This window comes from Artemia sp. Qi Xiang Cuo, chromosome 8 (genome assembly GCF_049724085.1).
Source record: "Artemia sp. Qi Xiang Cuo chromosome 8, ASM4972408v1, whole genome shotgun sequence".
NCBI classification, from domain to species: domain Eukaryota; kingdom Metazoa; phylum Arthropoda; class Branchiopoda; order Anostraca; family Artemiidae; genus Artemia; species Artemia sp. Qi Xiang Cuo.
Window position 1 is genome coordinate 74,139,279 of NC_142801.1, and position 19,096 is coordinate 74,158,374.

A 19,096-nucleotide genomic window follows, 5' to 3' on the forward strand; every position below is an offset into this window, starting at 1 on the left:
CGCTTTTACAATTACCGTAGCTGATTTTAGGACTTGAAATAATTTTCAGTACATATGATTCCACCCGTTATATAAAAATTTTGCTTTTTGACCATCTGCCTAGGGTAAAAAAAAGCAGGGTGCCTTCGATTTGGGGTATGGAAAGGTCATAAAGGGAATTTGAAGGAAATTATGACTTCACGGGAGGGAGTAAAGAGCGAAGCTCTAAACAATTACGGAGGAAGACACTGTTCTTTTATTTGTTTCTATTTGCTCTAATTTTCATTTAATAATATCAAACAGAATGAGAAATCGATTAGAGTGGAAACTCGAGTTGTTATATGAGTTAAAAAATCAACACCATCTACCGTTACCTGAAGCATTCACTATTGGCATTTCTGATTTGTTTTAATTCAAATGAACCATAAGGGGATCAACATCACTTATGGATTAGCTTGGGTGAGTACGGCTACTTTTTTAACATCATTATTATTTGAAGAAAAAAGAAAGAACTTTTATTTCATAAGAACCCTGTCCCACCCCCCGTTATTTTCCTGTGGGCATGGAGATTAGTTTGAAATTAGAGGACAGATATACCAGGCTTTTAAAATCAAAGTTCTTTTATATTGCAAGGTTTTTTTTTTTAAGATTTAAAGACCGTCCCCATAGTAGTATCTACAATAAGTATTAAAATGAATGGGAACATATCTTCTTATACTTACACAGTTTGTTCTAAAACATCTATGCGTAAATACATACCTAATTAACCCCCCTTCTGCGATAAGTGACAACGAAGTCACATTTTTTTTCTGTAAAGTAGTTTTTTTTCCAATAAAGTTGGCCGACGTTATTTCCCTCGACTCTTGAATAAATTTAAGGATATTTAAACACGATTGTTTTTAGTTCATGCTTCCTAGCAAAAACTAGAGTTTCTCTTTTTTGAAGAAAGCTGAAAAATCCGGATTTTTTCCATCCGAACAAACAGCCATTCTGAACCTGTAAATGTGTACTAAGATGAGCAAGAAACTAGGATAGAGTTTTACTTTATCTTACTACTACTACTAACAACTCTCCGCAGTCCCAAGCCGTCTGAGGCCAATACAGCTACGCACACTCTTCCGCCATCCCAATATATTAAAAGCCTCCCTCCTTTCACCCCCTCCCAGGAAGTTCCCATTTCCCTTAAATCTATCTTTATGACATCCTCCCACCCAAACCGCAGACGATCAAAAAGCCGATTCTTTTCAGTACCCTATTCTCTTTGAATTATAAATGTTTATTCATTGTTTTAGCTTTTGCATACGTCAGAATGACAGTAAATAATCTTATAATTTACCCTTCATGAGATTTTTCATAGGTATATATGTGCAAATTTGAATTTTGCGGATACCCTTAATAGGGTGGTCCTGATGTATATATCAAAAAAAATATTTTTTTGTTTTTCCTGCCTCCCACCATCCTAAACTATTCTTCTATGATAGAAAAAAAAAGTGTCATTTATTTTTAGGATAACTTCATGTTTGGGGTATGCTCAAGTCACTTGAATTTTGATTATACTCAAATGTTATAGAAATCAGGTGTATATAAAGAAAATCATTGGTTCAGGGCATATATTTATTAGTTAAATGTGTATTTATTGTGAATTCTAACACAAAACAGGTGTTATGTGTTATATAAAGAGATAACTGAAGGGATTTAGGGTAATATATTAATAATCAATTAGGTGTCTGTGCATTTTCTTGCAAATCTAGCAGATATATTCGTGTAAAACTACAGAAGTTTATGTCACTATTTAAAATTAACTTCAACATTTACTTACTGAATCAATCAATGGTTTATTATTACATTTGATTAAATATTCTTGCAGCAGACATCTTTAGTATTGTTTAGTTTTTATTTTCTCAGAGAAATATTGATTATAAATACATAGGATACCAAGCTGATAAGACAATATCAGGTGAATTACTGAATTTATCAATTTACATTTAATGTTTGTTGTTATAACTGAAATTTTGTCATTTGTCAGATATAACAAATTCATATTTGAAATTGACTTGTTATTAATTTGCTATTAGAACAATACTATTTTTGATTCAATGCTGTCTGCTATGTAATTTTCTAACAGATTGGACAATTGTTAAAGTACACATAAAATGTTTTGTTTTACAGTCGGTCATGGCGATTTCCACATCCACACGCAGTAAACAGGAAGTATACCTGCTTGGTTCAGCTTTGGAAGATCTATATGGTTCAAAATTGCCATCGATTGGTGATGTTCTCAGGCTCTATGCCACAAAGCTGAAAGTAGCCAAGACTAAACATGAGGCAGCAGTACAGTAATTAAGGACGTTCAAATGTTCTGGGAGAAAGCCAGAATACCCATGCGCCGGAGTGATCATGCAGTTGCCCAACTTAAAGTTATAGTGCAGAGATGGGAAGGGTTGAAGAAAAACAAAGCAAGAAGGACAGCAACTCAGATAGCCAATGAGGAAGAATTCAAGGAAGCTTTCAATGATCTCTTTGACGTAGCTCACCAGGAAGCGTTACAGCTCATCAAAATTGAGGAAGACAAGCAATTCTTGTTGGCCCAGCGGGAAAAAGGAAGGCGAGGGGTTATGGCAGGGGTTGACATGTCACTTACAAAAAAGGATAAAATACAGGAAAGTAAACAAAAAAGCCAGTTTCACTTGAAGACAAAACAGCAACTTGAAACAGCAAATCTGGATTAAACTGTGTTGTGGGAGTCTTCTGATTCGTCTTCTAGTAATGATGATGCAGACAAGGAAGTATTACAAAGAATTGGCAGTGAAGCCACCGAACAACCATGTACACCAAAAAGAAAACGTGGAAGAACTAACATTTTAACTCCTGCACTCCTGTCATCCCTAGACCGCACAAAGACAAGTGACAGGCAAGCAGTTCTGATCATTGCCCCAATAATTCAAGCGGCAGTGTCACAACGTTCCGGATTTCAGTATCAACAGATCATTTATAAGACGTTACCGTCAAAAGCATCGTGTCATACTTTCATCTCAGTTGAAGTCTGTTTTCAATCCCCAGAATCCAATGGTTCTTCACTGGGATGGAAAGCTTATGGAAGATCCCACTGGAGATGAAAAGTTGAACAACTACCAATAATTGTTTCTGGATCTGGCACAGAACAACTGCTTTGTATCCCAAAGCCATGCCAGATGTAATGATGGACACAGTGTCTGACTGGGGCACTGTAGACAGTATCAAAGCTCTCACCTTTGATATAACATCAAGCAACAACGGCCGAATGAACGGTCCCTGTACTCTGCTTGAACAGCATCTTGGTAGAAGTGTTCTGCATCTTGCATGCAGACACCACATCCAGAAATTAATGCTGGAAGAGGCATTCAGCATCACAATGGGGCCTTCAAGTGGCCCAGACATCCAGCTGTTCAAACGGTTCAAAGTCTTTTGACCAAACATTGTGCATGCTGATTACAAGCCTGGTGTTGAGGTTCCGGTCATTGCTGCAGCTCTGGTTGATGCCCTGGATGATATGAAGACCTTTCTGACTGATCAGCTGGGTATTTGTTACCAACGTGAAGACTACCGTGAGCTCCTCGAGCTTTCCCTGCTGTTCATTGGTGGCCTTCCGGCTCGTGGTGTGATGTTCAGAAAACCAGGAGCCCTTCATCGTGCTCGTTTCATGGCACGACTGATTTAAGCATTGAAAATATACATTTTCAGAGATTCTGGCTTCAAGCTGACAGATCGTGAAATCACTGGTCTGGGCAACTTCTGTGCTTTTGGTGTAGGAAGTTATGTTAAATCGTGGTTCCTTTCTCCTTTGCCAACAGCAGCACCAGCCAATGATTTAATGCTTCTGAAGAGTCTCCTCACTTGTGGATCGCCAGCAGCAACTGGTGCACTGAAGAAACTGTGTGGGCAGCTGTGGTATCTTAGCGAAGAACTGATAGGATTGGCATTTTTTGACAGGGGTGTTGATGCAACTGAAAAAAAAGAGCAATGGTCGAAGCACTCTGCCATGAAGGAACGGAGGGCCCACCGAAGCGCATCACTGTGGACAAAACTACAGTCACCAACAAGAATCTACAGGACTTTGTTACACACAATACAAGGAACTTCTTCCATATCCTTTCCATTCCAGATAGTTTCTTGTCTACAGATCCTGAGACCTGGGTGGATAATGAATCCTATGTGAAGGCTGAAGCAATCGTCAGAGAACTACAAGTAGTGAATGACACAGCCGAACGTGGAGTTGCCCTTATGCAGGACTACAATTTGCTGCTAACAAAAAATGAACACCAGATGCAATTTGCTCTGCAAGTAGTTAAAGAGCATCGCAAACGTTTTCCTGATTCTAACAAGTCAACAATCCTTCAAGGGCTAGCCACAACCTCTGACAGCCCAGGCCCAGCATGACTTTGTAGTGTGTAATTTTTTATCAATTACCGAAAGATACGTTTGATATTTGCTATGCCAGTGACATATTTTAACCAGTCATTATGATTGTTTTAACAAACTAATGATTGGATGAGTTTAGTATTGATTATATCTAATATGTCCTCATTAAATTTTGTTTGCTGAATGAATTTCCTAAGTGCATCAGAAATTACGTTAAACATTGTCCAAGCAGAAGTATAGCGATTGTATGCTAAACTTCACTTGAATTGAGCATACCCTAAATATTGACCAATTTGGAAAATTTTTTGCCCATGTTGTTAACTTTTGATGTAGACAAAAATGGCAGGGTGGGAGGTTTATAATTCTGAAGTGAAAAAATAAGGACCACCCTAACCCTTAATGAAAAGAACCAATGAAATATTTTGGAATAATTTCTAACCAGTGAACCTTGAGTTAATCCTATCCTAGTGGGATTAGCTCTCCTTATCACTGGAAGAAAAGTGACGCATCATTTTTATTTCACCCTGGCTTACTTTGAAGTACATTCTTGACATTTTACGAATTTGAGTTTTAAACCTTTGCTTTTTACTCTTTGAATTTTTATACATTTTAGTCAAGAATTTGCTTCATATGAAACGTCTGCTAGCTGTAAAAAGATGCTTACAAAAAAGAATTTGCCGAGATAAGCTACTCATGGTTGCTAGATTGCCAGAAGTTGTTAGATTTTGAAAATAACTTTCTGGTGGGATATTTTCATTCAAAAATTCATTTTTCTTGGTATTTTCATTCAAAAATTGGAAAAAACGACAAATATGTCCCTCCTTGATTTTGAAATAAGTTTATTCTGGTACTCATGCATTATATATAACACAGCGCTATAGACTGTACAAGGAAATACAAATGGAAACCCGTCAAACGGGTATTTACAAGAGAAAATGGATTGCAAAGCGTAATTTCTTATCGCGTTTACAATATTTAAACTGTTGTTTAAATATTGTAAGATTAGGTTACGTATTTAATATATGCTATGCTTTACCCCTCCCCCCACTTCTCCTAATGTGCAAATATATAGCCCAAATTTGTTTCTAAACTATTATATTTTCATCCTATGTTATTTTATCTAATTAGCATTAACCAAATTTGACTTCTTTCGTTTGTTATATATAAAGTATAAATACCGTTATTCTTTCCGGTGGTGCCATTTTTCAACATGGAAGGAGCGAGCAGGCAAAATTTTTTTCAAGGTGGGAATAGGGAAGAGAAAGGCTAGTTTTTTTTGCCTGGAATTTCATGTTTTCTAGATATAAAAAAAATTACACCATATATTTCTCGTCTGCGAAGGGGGTGGGGGATGGTCAGTCAGGCCCTTTGAGGCTGCCCATGACTAGGGAAGAGTAGTCTACAAATTAGAGGACAGAACTTTCATACTTTGAAAATTGGAAATAATTTCAAGTTGGAAGGATTCTTTTCCAAGGTTAAGACCACGGCTGGGTCGTTGCCGCAGCAGGCAGTAAACAAAGGGGAATTATGCCATTTGAATATATTGAGGTAATTATACTAAACAATTTTACTATATATCTTATTTAAAGGCACATGTTCAAAGTCCATGTATATAGGCCTAAACATACCTAGCGATAGTCTGCCTAAGCGAAATAAAGCAAAGAGGTAGCATTTTTTTTCTTAAAGTTAGTTGCTTTTTTTTCACTAAAGTAGGCCTACGTGTTTCCTACTCAGTTTGTTCTTGTCCAATTAGCTACTGGATAATTTTAATGGTTTTTGAAGGCATTTTTTCGTTTTTTCTTTTTTTTTAATAAAACAGAGTTTTGCTTTAGGAAGAAAACTGTCCTCTTCTTGACTATCACTTCCAAGTCGCTGTTAAGTTTTTCAATTTAGATTTTTCCAATAAAGACTCGTTTTTAGTCGTTTTCATTTCCCTGCGTTAATTTTTCCCCGGCTCAATTTCTTTCAATTTATAAAAGGTGAGGGAAGCCAATTTTAATTTGCCACAGTTCCATCCCTTCCTAGGCTAATAAATATCAATTTCCAAATTTAAGCTATATTTCCCGCTTCAACTGTGCCAAAGCAGTTTTAAATCGGCAATTTCATCACTTTTCCTTTTATTACCTTTTCCATAGAAATATATTTCATTTAAATTTTAGCGTCGTAGATACCTTTTAGAAGAAAGATTGGCTGGATATTTCCAGAAAATTTGTTAACCAGTCAACCCTGAATATTCCCGTTCTAGTGGGAATAGTTTGCCCTATCACTGGAAGAGGAATCATCACTGTCAAAAATCCATTCTAGCTTACCTTTAGAAAGTAACTGCTTGATTTAATTTTTTTTTAGTCATGTTTTTCGCTTTTTGAAAATGGATCTTTTTGAAAGTTTGCAAAATAGGTTTCGAGGTCAAAGAGTTAGTTTAGTTCTGGGTGTTCTATTTATGTCTGTGATGGTTGTAGGAATTATTAATATTCTTACGCCAAACTTGTATTTATCTATTCACGTCTATATAACGCGGTAAATCAAAATATACTATTTGTTTGCCAACCTATCAAACTAGTGTATCTGCAATTTCTCAGAAATGGCTTGGAGTATCATGTTGAAATTTTCATGGGCTTTTGGGGAACCCAGTGAACCTGAAATTCTGACTTAGGGGGAGGAACAGGGATAAATTGAAAGATACTATAGGAATCCAGGTTATCAAAATGGTATTTCTGCAATATTTTGAAAGATTCTGCTCCCAAATCCGTCTAAAATTTTTGTCACATTAAGGTTTTATGTTCCGTGTGCAAGCTACGGTATTTTTTTCTGATATTTTACGGTTTGAATATACCAATGAAAGACAAAAACTTTGCTATTACTTCATAGCTGAGATTCAGTTCTATCCATCTACAGAATTATATTTGGGAATTTGGTGTACAAGATTTTTTAGATTAAAAATACTTTAAAAATTGGTTAAGATTTTTTGAAAAAACGACAATTTTCCTATTTTATTAGCAGGTTTAGATTATTCTCTTAGGTAAAATATTATTAATATCATAATTCTAGCTCAGTGAATGGATAGATTTGAGACTGGTGAATCCAATAGCGTAAGTGTTTTTTTGGTGCAAGTTACAGGTGCAAACTGGCAGCAAGCTATGGGACTGGAATCTATTGGTAGCGTAGTATTGAGGTAAACCCAAAGACATTACATATATATATATATATATATATATATATATATATATATATATATATATATATATATATATATAGATAGATAGATATATAGATAGATAGATAGATAGATAGATAGATAGATAGATAGATAGATAGATAGATAGATAGATAGATAGATTGATAGATTTATTCACACGAAAGCCCAAATGGGTCATGGTGACATTAATAAAACAATCGAAAAAATACAGCAAGAAATCATAAAATAATAAGATGATAAAACAGATTATTTAAGAAAATCATCACGATACCTCTTACCTATCCGGACGAACTTTCCAACATTATTTATACTTAAGTAACAACTACTTCTCAAAATTTTCAAAATCAAATCTCTATCTCTATCAATATCTATATATACCCAAGTTATCAAATTTGTTTATCGGTATTATCTCAGGAACGCCTTGGGGAATCAAGTTGAAACTTTCAGGGACTGTTGGGGGGGGGGAAGGTAAAGTAGACCTTAAATTATGCTGCTGGACAGAGGTAAATCAAAAGACACTATGTTTATCTAGGTTGTCAAAGTGTTATTTCTGCAGTGTCTTGGGAACGGCTGGAACTCTTGGAGTATTAAGGAGAGGAGGATAAGAGGACACAAGTTTTGTACTTAGAGAGAGGGAATGACGGAGTATTGTTAGCTTTACCTTTTTAATGATATCAAAATGATAAATGTTTCTTTCCTTCAATGATAGGCAAATTTTGTCTGAAAATGAACTCCAATAAGTTAAGATGATATTTCATCGAAATTTGCCAAATTTGCTATCTAAGTCAGCATAGCCAGAAGGTAAAGTAGACCTTAAATTTTGCTGCTGGACAGAGGTAAATCAAAAGACACTATGTTTATCTAGTTTGTCAAAGTGTTATTTCTGCAGTGTCTTGGGAACGGCTGGAACTCTTGGAGTATTAAGGAGAGGAGGATAAGAGGACACAAGTTTTGTACTTAGAGAGAGGGAATGACGGAGTATTGTTAGCTTTACCTTTTTAATGATATCAAAATGATAAATGTTTCTTTCCTTCAATGATAGGCAAATTTTGTCTGAAAATGAACTCCAATAAGTTAAGATGATATTTCATCAAAATTTGCCAAATTTGCTATCTAAGTCAGCATAGCCATCTTTATAATTTAAAAACACTAACAACATTGCTTCAAAATAAGAGGTTCAGTTAATTAAGAAAAATATTTTCCATATAATTCAAAGTAAGTCGAAATATTTAGATAGATAAACTTACAAAAATTACATGACAGAATTGGATAAAGCAAACCTGTTGAGGATAACGCATTGCTTTAATAGTAATTTAATGGTTCTTTTTTTCGGCAGCAAAATTTGAAGAGAAAGAGACACAAGTCCCCCGTGCAACAGATCTCAATAAGATAGTAATGGACAGATTTAGTATTGGCTCGTTTGTGGCTGTTGAAGCAATGATACTGCGCCATCTGCGATGGAACCTTTCTGTGCCAACTTCTGCAATTTTTAGTAACTTTTTTGCATTAGCTGCCCTTCCTCATGACCCCAGTGACCATTCAACGTACAGAAGACTGTCAGAAAGATTCAATTATCATCTTAGTTACTTTTTACAAGAATCTATGAAGGGTAAGTTTAACTCGGTTCTGATTAAGTTTTAATTAATCTCGGGTTCAAACTGCTGGGTTTGTTTTTAAGGCAAAATGATTCGTCGCAGATCTAAAAAATACGAAATCGTTCATATCAAAATGATCCGTTGTAGCCGTTAATCTAGAACATTGCATTAGACCCTTGCTTAGAACACTATTTTTTTGGAGGAGGATGTATAAAAAAGAACTAAGAACAAACAGGTAAATTGTATGAAAAATAAACGCAAATATTAGAAATATTGTAGCTATCTTGATATTCTCACAGCCCCCCTCGCCAAGGATACACGCCTGCTAAAAATTCTTCTCTTCTCTTTTTGTTGTACGCAGTCGAACAGCTTTCAAAAATTATGTACCTTCAAAATTGCGCTTATATGTTACACTACAAAAGTATATGTATTATAACTGTTTCATATATATTGGGACTTTTTTAACCTTTGCGATTTTTCGGATTATCTTCCAAAGGATATGACCATGGTTGCTTACGATTCAAAGGGTCATAAAAGATACCTATAATGGAATATAATTTCCCCATCACCTCTACTAAAACTGAGAAAATCCCATCTCAGTGACGATTGCATGAATCCTAATGAACTAATCCCAAATAATTAAAGGCCCTCTACCCTATATGCTGGAGCTAGAGCCATTGATACGTTTTTTCCCAAATACTACTTCTTTCTTCCCCTTTTTATGACGTAAACACGTGTTGAAACTCTTTTGACGAGAGTGCTTGCGGCAAAAGACAAATAAAATAAAAAAGACGCTTTCATATCCAATTTCACTAAAAGAAAAAAAAAATCAGGAAAAAAAATTATGACTAAAAATAAAAGCATTGGATAGTCCTGACGTAGAAAGTTGTCCTTAAATGTCCACACTCTCATTTTGAGTTCTAGAAAATTTCAATTTTTCCGGGTAGCGGGAAAACAATTGTTACTTTTCTGTGCATTTGGAGATAGAAGGGTTCTTATAATATTCTGTATTTTTTTTTCAGGCTTTTTAGTACGGTATTTGACAAATATTAAGACATAAAAGTGAATATTTCTATATTTCATTTTAATGTTTTAGACTTTATACTAAGAAGCGTTGCTTGTAAAATTTCATGTCAGGACCACGCCCACCTCATATTAAACAACCCAGTAGCAATAGCTACTTTTATATGGTGAATTCTAAACAAACCAAGTAAATTAAAAGCGTTTAAAAAGTGACATCTGACATAAAAAGTCAGCTATCTTTGCATCAAAGCGCAGCTGCCTGAACTTTTTAAGAATTTTACGTCTTTTCACCTGAAGGAAGCTTGGCCTTTAACTTGGTATCTTTTTTCGGGTCGTCCTCTAGACATATTTTATGCTAATGGAAAATTGTCTGAATACAACATTTTTTACACAATGTATGTCGTCATTGCAACACTATCATGCATCTTTTTTGCTATTTAAATTCATTTTTTATGTGACGTTTCACAATGTATAGCCAAGGTATAGCCAAGTTGGCTTTACGGTTGGCTCCAAGGTATATCCAACCAAAGGATGCACGTCCTGCCCATCATCCAAAGTTGGCTATACGGTTTTATAGCCATATACATTTTTCTCAAAGGTATAGTTGGGTATACCTTGGAGTTGTATTGGTTTACTTGGAGTTGTTTTGGAGTTGTATAAGTATAGTTTTTTTTTCCAAGGTATAGCCAATCGAAGGATGCACGTCCTGCCCATTATCCACCAAAATATTGCGGAACCCACCTGTGGGGCCTGCTTCCCACGCTGGGAATCATGGATTTCAACACACTAGAAAAATTGTCACCAACCTTGTAAAAACAGTTGCTTGATTTGAGAATCTTACTCCAGTTTTTTTTTAGGTAGAAAATATTGTACTTACCTTATTACCCTATTCTTATACCTTATTCTTACCTTATTCCTTCCTATTTATGCATTCATTTGAATGATTATTTCTATGGTGGTAACGTGATATTTCATAACAGTGTTTTTTGGACATCAAATATACCGTCAGCATGGTGTGGATCCCAAACTCGTTTTCAATGACCGTTTTATAGAGGGAGAGACCGTTTGACCAGTTTTTCAAACGGTCTCGATGGCCAAGTATGGCTCCAAAACATGGGCGCTTCGAAAGACGGAGGAGAATTTGTTTGAAGTGTCTATATAACTTCATATGGACAGTTTTGGGTACCCGTTATACTAATCGTATTTCAAACACGAAAAATGGGGTTCTATCCCGCTTTCTAGGGCTGTAACGAGAGAAAGGTTGAGATGGCTAGGAAATGTTCTGCAGATGAAAGAGTGCCAAAAATCGTCCTTTTCGCCAAACAATCTAGGGCCAAACGAAAAGCAGGTTGTCCCAAAATTGGGTGGGAGGAGGTTGCAAGCCAGGACACAAAGTAAATTGGGACTTCTTGAGAGGGTGAAAAGAGGAAAGCTTTGAATAGATTGGGATGGAGGAGGAGCGTGCGCAGTCTCAGGCGGCCCCGTGCTGCAATGAACTGTTTGTAGAATTAGTAGTAGTATTACCATAAGAGTAAAAACAGTTTTTAAAACTCTTTTATTAAGCTGGTCAATGTAAATCAAAGGAGATGTAAAGTGTAAAAATCAAATCTTGTAATCAATATTTCACCGACTTCTCATGGCCAAGTTCTGGTCAAACTTAAGCATGATCGCTCGTGAAAGTGGACCTGTGACCCCTCCAATATTTTCCCACCACGCAAAGTTAAGGCTCAAATTAACATGGAAAAAGCGTTAAAAGGTAATATTCATTATTTTTGGAGCTTATGTGCCGTCGTTCTACGATCGGTTGTTTTCAAGGATAGCGGGCATAACGTTCGGACCAATACAGTTTATTCTCGACCGTTTACATTGTCTACTCATTGTTTGATATATCTGCAGTGCTTTAGGGCCTCTGGCAGCACGTTGTTTCGAGCGGAAGGGTGTAATTATACACTTACATAGGTAGGGAAGTTTTAATTATCGTAGGCCTCCGGAAAAGGGGTAGCACAAAACAAAATTTTGTACAATCTAAAAAATAATTTTTAGACTATAGTTTTGTATAATCTAAAAAATAAATTTGCTTAATGGTGACCTTATATTGTCAATTCACAGTAGGTTATGGAGCTTACATTGCGGATTAGGAGTAAAAAGATATTTGCTCAGTTTGGGTGGGAAGAGGAGTGTGTGTAATTGTGTTGGCTTCAGGTGGCATGGTGGTGCAATGAGTCGTTAGTAGTACTACTACTAGGTTTACGCCAGTGCATGTCAAATTCTTATCATAGTATATGCAGCATGGTGAAGTCGTCATATCTGGGCTAAATTTTACGCTCTGGAATGACCAACCAAATTCCTTAATATATCCAAATATACGTTTTATTGGTCCTAGTGATATTTTTATTAAAAAAACATCCTATTTATGATAAAAATCTGATACATCCAGCGTAGTTTTAAATTAGAAATATTTAATTGTAACTTTACATTTCCGAAAAGACATGTGGAGTTGGCTCTATCTGATTTTATTTAATGTCTAGAGTATGCTAAGGTCTCGGGGTAAACTTTTGTCGAGCCTGCAAATTCAAAGGCCGTAGTCAGAGTTGAGTTTTTGAATTTCTTTGTGACCAGGTGTCTCAAGAAAATTCTCCTTGGTTTGGTCACCAAACGCACGTTATACCTCAAGGAAAGAAAATCACATATCCATTTATGATGTTGAAGTGGCTTAACTGAAGATTAGATTAACTGCATTTTTGGTCAGATTTTGTGATCATCTAGGCCTCACTCTTTGTATGACTTAAGTGGAAGTAGACCTCACACTAAAAGAAAGCCAATTCTGTACTGCATTTTTTTTTCTTTGTCTGACTTAGGTGGAAGTAGTAATTATTGCAGCGTTTTCCAAAATTTTATAGAGTGAAGCGCGTCGAATTGTGCAATACATCGAAGTGTGGTAAAAAAAAAAAGTTTTCAAATGAAAAAAGTCTTAGTCTCAATCTCAGTCTTGTGTTCCACGATGTCCTATTGTTTGGATGTCAACCTTTCCCTTGTCGCTGATTCCACATATGATAAAGAAACCGTAACTTCATGATAAAGAAAGGACTATTGTTAAGAAACTAACAGTTCTTCATTTAGACCCTTGCTTGACCCTTCATTTGACGCTTGTCCTGTGTAATGATACATCTTGAGATTTCAATCAATTTACTTATCCTCTCTGCACTTCCATCAACTTTCAGAATCCTCATACTCCCTCATTGCGGCCTGGTTTTGACCCCCTGATAGCTTGTAACATGATTTGAAACACGCTCCCAGAGTTTGCACGATTCGTTTGGTATCTTTGTAAAGAACGTTAGAGAATTTATTGCTAATAATTGAGTTTTTTTCGTTTTCTTCGTTTTTCGTTTTTTTCGTTTTTCCCCCCTTTCGATTATGCTTTACCCCGTGTGGTTTTTAGGATTTTTTAGGTGGGCGACTAGATTTTTCATATCTATTTATTTATTCTTTTATTTATTTATTTATTTATTTTTATCTATTTATTTATTCTTTATTTACTCTTTATTTATTCATATATCTTGTTTGTATTTTGTTCTCCTCTGTTCTTTCCTGGCCACGGATTCTTACGGGGAAGACTACGTTGAAGTTGCTTTTTGTTGATTTACATAACGTTAAATAAAAGAACTCATAATATGTCGATTTTCCTTAAGTGAATGGTTTGATAGAACTTTCTGTATGTCGCTTAGATGATCTGCTTTTCTTGAGTTTTTACTCTACACGAAATTGATATTTTTTTTCTAACATATTAGACCCCACATGGGTCTATACTTGGACATATACTTGTAGGAATGTTAATAAAAATGAGGCTTTTGACAGGAAAAACGTGACTGTATTTTTTCTTTGCGCGCGAGTGCTGCGCGCATTCGAGATTTGTCTGGTACAAGTTTATATTGCGCGTTAAAGAGTGTCTGAAAAGGGGGAAATAAAATGTTTTAAGCACTTTGCACCGATTTTTATTTTTGCACCGGTTGCAGGGTTTCTTTTTTTAATAGGGGATGAATGATGGGTATTTATTCTGGAAGAGAAGTGCCCAATCCCCTAATAATCGCAGACGATACCAAAAAATTCGAATAACCAACAAAAAGAATACTTAAAGAGACCCTTCTTTAAAAAACTGGAAAGGTCAAGAATATGAAAAATCGCATTAATTTTTAACTAAGGCATTGAATATTTAAATGAAAATCGAAAAAAAAGAACCGTGTCAAGATTGATCAAGGAATTCTCTAGGGATACTCAATACCTTGCTCTTTATGCTAAAGATTGTCTTTTTGTTCTTAGTATTTATGAATGTCTCCTGAAACACAAGGCCCGTTTAGTTAGAATAATAAGTGTTTCAAAAATTATAAGAATACTTTAGCCTTAAGAACGAGCTATTGAAAAGGGGGCAACTCCCCTCGTATACTTATTAATTTCTGTCCGTTTTAAGTTTTAATGTTGCTCCTTAAATTTCATTTGAAAAAACTTGTTTTTTTTAATTTTTTTTTTAAAATAAAACCCGGAAATCCAACTCCACCTCCATGGAAATATCCCTTCCCCTACGAAGAATTGCTCTATGGAAAGATCCTCCCACGTATTCCCCTCCTACCAGAAGTTCCCCTAAAAATATCTGTTTACTTCCCAATAGCCAATACTATATGTAAACAATGGGCAAAGTTCATACCTTGGAGCCCTTCCCCGGGGGCTGTGGAGGGTCAAGTCATCCTAAGAGACATAGTTATTAGATCTTTCGACTATGCTGAACAAAAGGGCTATCTCAACATTTCGACCGAACGACTTTAGGAAAAAAGGGGCTTGAGAGGGGGATATTTACTTCCTGATACTTTTGACTCCTTATAAAGAACGCTATGACGTATGGTTTTCAATCAAACAAATTCACTTCCTAGCGTTATGGATTAATATTTCAATACGGCCACCACCGGGAAAAACACAAAAAAAACAACAAATAAACATGCATCCATGATCTTGCTTCTGGCAAAAAATGAAAAATTCTACATTTTTGTATATAGGTGCTTGAAAACTCCAAAGCAGTGTTCTCTGATATGCTGAATCAAATGGTGTGATTTTCATTAAGATTGCTTGATGTTTTGGAGGTATTTCCTCCCTTTTTCAAAAATCGGGCAGTTTTTTTCTCATGCTCGTAGCTTTTGATGGGTAATATTAAACTTGATGAATTATATATATTTTGAATAAACATAAAAATTCGATTCTTTTGATGTGTCCATTGTTATCAAGACTCTCTTTCTTAGTTTTGGTTGCTATTGAGCCGCATCGCTGCTTACTTACAGTTCGTTACCACGAACTGCTTGATTATGAACGCTTTCTAACTCAGATTTTTCGTAATGGACAATTTGAATCTCGATAAAAGTTAAAATCTGAAATTAACACAAAAATACCTAATACTGCATCTTAATTATTATTTTTTATCTTTAACTCAACCTTCTAAGTAAAATTTACTAAGTACTAAATACTTGTTGTTTTTTTTATTTTATCTGCTATTTTTTTTTATTCCACCATCGCTCCTATAAGTATTACGGACTTTCCAAAACAGCTGAATAACCGAATTACTTTCCAAAACAATTTTGGAATTGTTGATTCCAAAAAAAGGTGCTGAGGTTATGCACACTTGCAACACCTTCACTTGCTGCACCAAATTAAATAAAAAAAAACTTTAAATTAGAACATTCAGTGCTTAATAGATTTAATTTTTGGATATTCTCAGAACAACTACTCGAATACAAAATGGGCCAAGCTGTTTTGAAGGTTGCTCTTCCGATTGTAAGGCATCCCTTCCACGGTGGTTCTAATTTATCCTATAACATTCCTTCTAAGAAGCCTGGAGATAAATTTGGCTTCTGAATGATTCATTTAGAAGTGCCTAGATTTGACTTGATTTATATTAGTTTAGCTTTATTGCATAAATTCATGTTTTTTTTTACGAGTGACTTATTCCATAAAATTCCTTGCAGGAATCTTGGAGATAAATCTTGGTAATATACAGAAGCTATTACTCAGACGGTGCTAGTGGTGCTATTAAATAAGAAAAAAACAAGTTTTTTTTTAACTGAAAGTAAGGAGCGACATTAAAACTTAAAACGAACAGAAATTATTCCGTATATGAAAGGGGCGGTCCCCTCCTCAACGCTCGCTCTTTACGCTAAAGTCTTTTATTGCTTTAAAAATAAAGTTGTGAGACAGAGTTAAACTTTACCGTAAAGAGTGAGGTGTTGAGTAGGGGATAGCCTCTTTCATATCCAGAATAATTGTTGTCCGTTTTAAGCTTTAATGTCGCTCATTACTTTCAGTTAGAAAAACTTTTTTTTTAGTTAATTTCTGAATGTTTTTTAATTAACGCAGCTTTTGTTTTGGCTCACCGTACATGAATAATTAGAATGAAATTTGCATATTAATTTTACTTGTTTTGGCTAAATGGCTTTCTCGAAATTTTGTTCTGACGTAACTTACGAATTAACTTACTTAACGAACTTCTATATTTATATGTTTTTATTACGTATATTAGGGAGTTTACCCCTAGTCAATACCTCCCTCTTTACGCTAAAGTTTGAATTTTGTTCGAATCAAAAACCCCTGAATCACAAAGGCCGGTTAATTAGAAGTACAAAAAAAAACTTTAACGTAAAGAGCGAGGTATTGACTAGGGGGCGAACCCCCTCATATGTGTAATAATTTCTGTTTGTTTTAAGTTTTAATGTTGCTCCTTACTTTCAGTTGAAAAAACTTGTTTTTTTCTTATATAATTTCTGATCGTTTTTTAAATAATGCTGGGAAATCCGGCGGCCCCGTGATAGAAATGTCCCTTCCCTCAAGAAAAGATCCTCCATGGAAATATCCTCCCCCGTAACCCTCTCCTCCGACCCCCCTCAACCAAAAAAACATCCCTCCTGAAACGTCTGTATACTTTCCATTAACCAATACTATATGTAAATAATGGGAAAAATTCATAACTTGCAGCCCTTCCACCGGGAACATTAAGTCATCCTCAAAGATATACTAATTAGATTTTCAACTATGCTGAACAAAATGGCTATCTAAAAATTTTTATTGGGTGACTTCGAGAAAAAAATGAGCTTGGGAGGGGGCCAAGTTGCCCTCCAATTTTTTTTGGTTACTTAAAAAGGGACTAGAACTTTGGATTTCTTTGTGGATAATAAATCAAAAAAATTGTACATCAATGTTCTTTTTTGACAACTAGTTTCTGAGGATGAGCACCACAAGATGTCGCTGACTCTTGTGTCTTTTTTAAGTTTTTAAGCTCTTCTGTTAAATTTATGCTAGGTAATACCGTTCATTATAGAGTTTAGCGTAAAGGGTGAGGTATTGAAAATAGGGCAATTACTTTTCCACGCAATTACTGCTGTCTTTATCAGAAACATAGCCATTTTTTGGTGGAGGGTGATGGGCAAATAGCGAGAATTACCTTCATGGAAGAGAGTAAGGACACAAAATATACCCACAAATGTGGGTATATCTAATGACAACTGCTTGTGGACAAATACTATATGTAAACAATGGCCAAAGTTCACAGCTTGCAGCCCTTTGACTTTTTCTTCCAATTCATTAAGGACGACTTTTGAAACACAAGGGCCGTTAAATTAGAATAATAAGGTTTTTTAAATTAAAAAAAAATTTTAGCGTAAAGGGTGAGGTATTGAAAATAGGGCAAGCCCCTTCATATACGTAATAATTTCTGTCCGTTTTAAGTTTTGATGTTGCTCCTTACTTTCAGTTGAAAAACTTGTTTTTTTTTAACCTTTTCAGATCCAAAACGACAGTCAATCATTGGACTGAGCTCACTGTGCAGAAGTGATGCCAAATTAAACGAAAAAATAAATAAGCAACAATCCTAAAATGCTTTACTTTTGTACTATTAAAAGTTTCCTTAAATGATTTACTTTTATTGTACCAAAACTCCTATATTTTTTTGTATTTTCAGTAAAGCGATAGTTTTTTATAATCCTACAAAAATAGGGAAATTTCACCAGCTGGTTTATTTGTACTAGTTTTATCGACATGTATTAGATAGGTTGTGAAGTAATAATTTTTGTTCGTTTTAAGGTTCAACTTCGATCTTTACTTTCCTCAAAAAAACTGTATTTTTAATTTTTATCCGACGAGACAGCAGATTTTATCTAGTTGCATCATTAAAATCTCTCAACATTCATCAGCGTTCTATATCTTGCATTCTCTTGCATTCAACATTCAACTACAACGCTGTATCCACAAAAATATCATTAGCATGCTTTCATTTGAAGAAAAAAAAATATAGTTTCTAATCATTTTTCAAATAATGACGGAAATCCCCCTGCGTGAAAAAATTTTTCCAGCAGCTGCCTGATCGACTATACATACTTGCATTTTTTTTAGAGAATTAATGGCAGTTGCCTTCTCTCAACGATTCCAAAGTTAGGTTAACATCTGCACCTACTGAATTATTGTTTTTTGTTGGTAGTGGAACTTTACTCCCCAGCAAAATATGCTTGAGATAGATATATTTCCTCCATTTTGGGAGGAAATCCCTACAAATGAATTTGCTCATTCAGACACAAGTGCTGAAGACAACGAAGGTTAGGACTTTTTTTTATAGAACTTTTATTCCAATTATTAATTTATATATATATTATATATATCACTTTACACTATATATATATATATATATATATATATATATATATATATATATATATATATATATATATATATATATATATATATATATATATATATATATATATATATATATATATATATATATATATATATATATACATATACATACATATATATATATAAATATTCCAAATAAACAGTATGGGGTGAGGTCGGTAGCAAATTAAAAACATTTGTCCAG

General features: G+C 34.9%; 1 protein-coding gene across 1 annotated transcript in view; it reads left to right on the forward strand.

The window, feature by feature from the left end:
* Nucleotides 1-19,096, forward strand: part of CycJ (Cyclin J) — a 182,391-nt gene that overhangs the window by 46,872 nt on the left and 116,423 nt on the right. The window contains exon 4 of the mRNA XM_089093748.1: nt 8,910-9,182. Within this exon, the coding sequence (XP_088949874.1) occupies nt 8,910-9,182 (273 nt within the window). The remainder of the gene's footprint in view (nt 1-8,909; nt 9,183-19,096) is intronic.